The sequence below is a fragment of the Syngnathoides biaculeatus genome, chromosome 3, assembly GCF_019802595.1.
Source record: "Syngnathoides biaculeatus isolate LvHL_M chromosome 3, ASM1980259v1, whole genome shotgun sequence".
In the NCBI taxonomy this organism is placed as follows: Eukaryota; Metazoa; Chordata; class Actinopteri; order Syngnathiformes; family Syngnathidae; genus Syngnathoides; species Syngnathoides biaculeatus.
In genome coordinates, this window is record NC_084642.1 from 25,286,602 (window position 1) to 25,293,824 (window position 7,223).

The window sequence follows — 7,223 nt, forward strand, 5'->3', positions numbered from 1 at the left end:
TTTTCTTGAACCTGCAGTGGGGAAAAAACTAGAATTAAAAAACAATTTACAACACAAATATACTGAGACACCATGTACTGCTAGTACAAAAAGGTATAGGAAGAACATCATCATCATCATAAAAATGTATGTGTGTCGTACATTCATTTTATAAGAATGAAATATTTAAAAAAATGATATGAACTCCATGCCCACGATGAGTGTATGAAAACATCTGACCAAAACTGAATACAAGCAGACTGGAGTGAGTATAATTGGGGGAAAAAATTGCGGAAGAAGGGAAAGACAAGTGGAGGGTACTTTTGCTTGCAATGTCCATGATTATGATACAATTAAAAACATGAATATAAATCTTTACATATATTATCTGTATAATATATCTTTATTTCTCATTATTCTAATTGCCATCTTACTTCCTTTATCCAATTATGGTCTGGCAAACTGCGAGAGAGAGAGAGAGAGAGAGAGAGAGAGAGAGAGAGGAGAGAGAGAGAGAGAGAGAGAGAAAATGTGACCTTTAAAGGAAGTGACATGGACACAATGAGAGAAAAAAAACTGCGTGCGTGATGGGGGATGATTCATTTGCCATTATCTCATTTTCCAGAAAATTGCAGATTATTGTCACACATAGCCAAGGCAACTGGTATAACGTCACTGTTCGTGTTTTATTTTAAAAGGTAATTATTATTCATTACTTTTCAGAACTTTGTAGGTATGGTGCACCTTGGCAAAAATTCCACTAGATGTCAACAGCATGCAAGAATGATCGCAGTAACCCTTTTGAAGAAAAAAAAAAAAAAACAACTGCCAGTACAGTAATTGTATCTGGTTGTTGTGATGGTTCTTTAAAAAGATAAATATAAAATAATAACTCCTAACTGTAAAGATACCGAGCATTGTTAGTCTGTGTAAGGATCAATATTTTACAAGGTGCACTTCATCATATTCACACTGAAACGTGAAAAACTGTCTTTGGTTTCACTCAAAGTGATATTCTAAAAAGACAAAAAGGTGCAGAATTTTCAGATACCTTTAAAAAATAATCTGGTAACAAGTATCGTCACATTTTACTCACACTTAATAAGAATATGCAGTGTTTATTTACACTAATAAGACAAATTCAATCGTTGGTTTATAAATTGTGACGTCTGTAACAGGATTTTTTCAAAATACACTTCCACCAAAATCAAAAATTACAGAACACTTTGCACATTTTATTAACTACAACTACCGTTTAACTCTATCATTACATTATTACATAGGAACAACAAATAAATGACAAATGAATTATTAGTTTTAAAATCAGAAGTCAGGATAATAGTTTGTACAGCTACTGTTCCAGTATATATAGAAAAGGGTTTGGTAACAAAAATGTGTTGCAATATCTCAAGTGTTTTTATTTCTTACATATGAAAATTTGAAATTTTGGTAAAGATTTGTGTAAAATTATGGAAGTTGATGCATATGATTTATTTTCGTGGCCACATAAAATTATGTTGTGGGCCGGATCTGGCCCACAGGCCTTCAGTTTGAAACTTTTACCGAAGAGTATGTGGAGCCTATCAGAAGCCAATGTTCAACTGTACTAAGACTACAATTATGGGATTATAGCGCATCTACATAGTCCAATCATTGCTTGGAATTTTGGCTCTTCACCCATCTTACTTTTCAAGTCCTAAGTGGAGATACGAGTGCAGTGGTGTTGTGTAAATGAACCCCACTGGTCTGTCCCAAAAAAACTGACTCAATATTTAGTTGGTTGGATAATTTCACAGTCCAGAGACCCAAAAATTTGCAGAGATGTAATTAAAGTAATTTGTACTTATATGTTGTTCTTGTTGTTGTCCAAACTGATGTATTCTTTACATTTGCCTTGACTTGCCAATACAGTGTCCACCTGCTATTCTCTGAAAAATTGCTCTAAATTCTAACAAACAGCCCTCCTCAGATATTACTGCAGCCACAGATTTTTATTCTTTCACGTCTGTGCTCAGTCTGGAAAAACTAAATATTAATATTGCTTTGCTGAAGCCATTCTTTTCGTGATTTGAATATATACTTGGAATCCTTGTCCTGTCTAAAGGCAAAACTCCCATTTGGCTTTTCAGTGAAAGCCAGAAGGTTTTTGTCCCAACATGGACTGCTGATTGAGCCTGTTCATACTTTCTACCACATTGTTAAACATACTGCATATACACTGCTGCCAGTTAATTAATGTATACTTGAACCGTAGTAACTTACCAGTTGGTGACCGTGTCAAATGAATGTTTCTATTCATTGTGGCACTGATGAGTCACACAAGGTAAACATGAGCTCTTTTGGGCTTGCAGAAGCAACACAAGTTGAGCAATGACAGTAAGTGCACCTTTGTTCATAAATAATCACACAATGTATTACTTTAGTTCACATTTCGCAGCATTGACTTGGAAATCAATATACTGCACCCAACTCACAGTCATTCTAGTACACCTTAAATGTAAGAGTTAAATAACATACACATTTAACAAAGTATGGGTGATACAACACAAATGGCCAATGTTACGTTAATCTTTATTGTTCCCAAACATTAAGGATGAACGTATTTCTTACGGCAACAGTTCAGTATTTTATGCATGCTATCCTATGATCCAGTGAAAATGAGAGTTAATTGCTGTAAAACAATTTAAAAGCATTTTACTGTCAGGTATGTGATAAATACAGTCACTAAATTTTACAGTAATGTCAAACAGTGCATCATGACTGAGGTCCTGTAGCTGGTGAAGAAAAACAATGCAACACTATGACAGGGATCTCGTTTGTGTATCGTGCATCTGAGACACACAAAAATAAGCAGTGACATAGAAAACATGATCAATATGCGTCCAGAGAAACACAGCATTGTGTAACTATGTATGCGTGTGTGTCGCTGAAGTGCTTAAGCGAATCAATATCCACTAAAAATCCTGTCTTGATGCCTGCCAGTAGCCAATCAGAGGCACAGTAGGACGGGTTATCACTCCATAAATACAACAAAGACTTTTTTTTCCAGACTCGACAAATCGTCATTGTTGTGGTAACACCCAGTGTGCAGATCACGAAAGCAGCGCGCCGCTGGTGGACGAGCATCATCTCCGTGAATGCACACAAGTGGGACACCTTTGAGGAAGTCAACTATTTCTTTATGGCCTGAAGTACTCCGGCGTAGTGCTGTAAATGCAGCATAAGATTGACGATTTCACCCCCAGTAACATCTCACAATCGCCTTGCAAGTTCTTCCAAAGTCTTTGGTCGAGAACAGTACACCTTCTGCTTTAGCCAACTCCAAAGTAAAACATCACAGATAATGAATTGGGACTCCTAGCTGGTCACAGATTCGGTCAAAGACGATTCATGTCCTGGGGTAGTACTGTCTGCATTCAGGCATTCACAAACATTCATCCATACATCGTATCATCACTCGGGTCACCGATCTCTGATTCTGAGCGAGAGGAGAGGTACACCCTGAACGGGTCACCAGCCCATTGCAGGGCACACAGACAAACAACCATTTGCATGTATGTTTTTGGAGGGTGGGAGGAAACTGGAGTTCCTGAAAAACAACCCGAGGAGAGCATCTGTCCATTTCCATACCGCTTATCTTCACTAGAGTTGGGGGTGTGCTGGAGCCAATTCCACCCATCTTTTGGAGAGAGGCGAGGGATACCCTCAACTGGTCACCAGCCAATCATAGGGCAACAGGGAAGAGAGAACAATGCCGACTCTCATTCACCGACAATGGCAGAGTGTGGATCTTGCATGAAAGTCGTATCTCCAACATTCTCCAAAGCATTTGTAAATGAACAATTTCATGCTTCATCTAGGAAAGGTACCGTTCAACATTCATGGCGAAGAAAGAATGAAACCACGGTAATGTATGATGTCCTTGCACACCATCATTTCTTAAATTCCCATACATTAAAGAAAAAAAATAGATTTTGACGGTTCGATGGGGCAACTGGTTAGAGCATTGGCCTCCCACTTCTCAGGACCGGGACTCGAATCCCGGCCCAGCCTGCTTGGAGGTCTCCCTACACATTCCAAAAACACAGATTGAATGGAGACTCTAAATTTGCCCCTAGGTCTGATTGTGAGTGCAACTGTTGTCTGGCTTCATGTGTCCTGCAATCGGCTGGCAACCAGTACAGGGTGTACCCTGCATCCTGCCCAATGACAGCTAGGATAGGCTGCAGCACCACCAGGACCTATGTGAGGATGAGCAGCTAAGAAAATGGATGGATATATCCAGATTAAATTCTTATCTATATAATTTCTGAACATTTATTGAATCAAGGCAATCATTTGACATGACAAATATCTCAAGTATAGTTTGTAGCTGTTATTAATATTGTTGGGGGGGGGGCAAAGAGCAAGAATGTGTGAAATGTGGGCCTGTTAAATTGAAAAAAAGCTGCAATACTTGTAGGAAGCCTGCATGACTCCTTCTGTTGTGAAAAGCAAGAGGTGGGACGACAGAAGTTGGTGGCACTTTCTGCCATCTAATGGAAAAGCATTTCGATGGTCTTTCTGCCTGTCACTGTACGTTGCAAACTTTTTTTTCTCTCCCAACAAATATATGAGGTTACAGTGGAAGGGAAGGGCTTCTTAACTCCCAGTGAACAGTTAAAAGCTGTGCTGGCCGCCTTGTCGTGTCGCTTCTCCTCCCACTCCGCCAAACCGTATAAAACACATCTGAAAATTAGCAACACGAGCAAACTTGTCGTGCCCTCAACTGCGAGCAGAGATGGAGGCGAGAGACGGCCAAAGCTCGACTTTCCCGGACATCGTGGAGCTGAACGTGGGTGGTCAGGTGTACGTGACCGGGCTGGACACGCTCAGGGCGGTGCCAGACTCCCTACTGTGGGCCAAGTTCAGCCAAAGTTCACCGGACGAGCTTCCCAAAGACGCCAAGGGTCGCTACTTTTTCGACCGAGACGGCTTTCTGTTCCGTTACATTCTGGACTACTTGCGGGACTCGGAGCTCTTCCTGCCCGAGTTCTTCAAGGAGAGGAGGAGGTTGCAGAAGGAAGCGGACTTCTTCCAGCTCGCGGAGCTGTCGAGGCGCCTGGCGGCCCCCGTCAAGGACGGCTCCCCCACGGAGGACAGCGGGGAGCCGGAAGAGGCAGAGCTCGCCAGCCCGTCCGCCACCTCGCCCTCCTCACACCGAACGAGCGCGGGTTACATCACGATAGGCTACCGGGGCAGCTACACCATCGGCAGAGACATCCAGGCGGACGCCAAATTCCGCCGGGTGGCCAGGATAACCGTGTGCAGCAAGATCTGCCTCGCCAAAGAAGTGTTTGGGGACACGTTGAACGAGAGCCGGGACCCGGACCGACCCCCGGACAAATACACGTCCAGGTACTACCTCAAGTACAACTTCCTGGAGCAGGCGTTCGACCGGCTGGCCGAGGCCGGCTTCCACATGGTTGCCTGCAACTCCACGGGGACTTGCTCGTACGCCAGCAGCGACCCGGGCGAGGACAAAGTGTGGACCAGCTACACCGAGTACGTTTTCAGTCGGTGAACTCCAATGGACCCTTGGACGTGGCAGTGGCCACTTATTTCTGCAGTGTTTATTGTAGTCTACCGTGTGTTTTCTAGGTACACTTTGTGTATCCGGTATTTAAGCGCTAAGGAGAAAAAGTGTTCATACAGGTGGGGGTCACCAACCTTTTGGAAAGTGAGTATCAAAGTTTGAGACGCATGGCAAAAAGTAACACACTTGCTCAAATGACCTCTAGTTTGATGTCATTCAATTTAATTGATTAACATAAATGTGCAACATCCCCCCCCCCATGTGGTTTCAGTTTATAATCACTTCTTAAACATTCCAACAAAACAATTACGCGTAGCTCTTTTTAGAACATGCTTATGGGCTACTCATGGGATCCTCACCTTGTTGATGGCCAAGCGCATCCAGCACATGAAATGTAAAAATGTTTTGCTTGGTGTTTAAATGCACCTACTATTTGTACGTGTATTATTGTTTTGGTGGTATTATGACAGAGCTTAGCTTTAGAAATTCTTCTGGAATAATTTTTAAAATCCCTTTGTTGCTCAGGATTGTACTTGGTCTATATAAACAACAAGAAAATGCTCATCACTTAATTTTTTTTGTAAAATATTTGTATTGCAATAATAATCATTTACATGACTGGGAGTCAGATTGGCTCATTCTGATTCTCAGATTAAAAGAAAAAGCCCAAAATAGCCTGTGACATGTGTATGATCTGTGTATTTAACTATATTGAATAAAGTGTGACAAGGAAATTCATATCTCATGATTTAACAGCTGGCATCCATTTATTCCATTATTTTCCATTATGCTTATGCTCACTAGTTGGGGGCGTAGTGGCTCTTATCCCAGCTGAATCTGGGCGAGAGGCAGGGCACACCTTTAACTGGTCGCCAGCCAATCACAAGGAATATATATATATATATACACTATATAAACAATCACTCACATTCATTTATAGCTACAAGCAATTTAGAGTTTCCAATTACCCTACCGTGCGTGTTTTTGGTCTGGGGGAGGAAGCAGGAGTGCCCAGAGAAATCCCACGCAGGGACAGGGAAAACATACAAACTACGGCACACAAAGTGAGGGCGGATCCGACCCTGAGTGCAGAGAACTGTGAGGCAAATGTGCTGACCATTTGACAGCTGGTATCCATAAATTTCATATAACAAGCTATTGTCATGTCTTATATACATTGAATTATTTTCAAATGATTTAACTTGCACATGCTGGTGCTACTTAAGTGATATATTGATAAGTCAATAGTGTGGCTGAAGCCTGCCCCGACAACTATCAAATGATCTTTTGGTCACACGTGCAAAATAAGTGGAATTGAAACTTTCGCCATCAGGTCATGCGGCTTCGAGCCACATGCCTTATTAGGGCCTATTGATATGTGAGCAGTGTCCATACATTAAAAATAAATACAAAGTTAGACCATTTCCTGCCCACACATGGGGTTTCAGACTCAAAAGAGAGAAGAAGAAGAATTGAAACCACATTTCCGCTGCAGCTGACACAACCAAGTTTGGCAGATTTTTATGTGCAATTCTTTTGAAAATACAACACTTGCTGGCCAGTCTCTAAGTACAAGAGTAAACTCAACTCCTTCACACTTGAGTTGATACCTTAGGGCGTTGGTGTCAAACCGGTGGCTCGAGGGCCAGATCTGGTCATTTTAATGTGG

At 41.7% G+C, this 7,223-nt stretch overlaps 1 protein-coding gene across 1 annotated transcript; it reads left to right on the plus strand.

The window, feature by feature from the left end:
• Window positions 1–4,618: 4,618 nt before the first annotated feature.
• On the plus strand, window positions 4,619–6,292 carry LOC133498456 (BTB/POZ domain-containing protein KCTD12-like). Its single transcript, XM_061815296.1, has one exon. The coding sequence runs from the start codon at window positions 4,760–4,762 to the stop codon at window positions 5,540–5,542; it is 783 nt and encodes a 260-aa protein (XP_061671280.1). The 5' UTR covers window positions 4,619–4,759; the 3' UTR covers window positions 5,543–6,292.
• The last annotated feature ends 931 nt before the right edge of the window (window positions 6,293–7,223 follow it).

Coding starts and splice junctions, on each gene's coding strand:
- LOC133498456 (XM_061815296.1), top strand. CDS start 4,760: ATGGAGGCGAGAGACGGCCAAAGCTCGACTTTCCCGGACATCGTGGAG.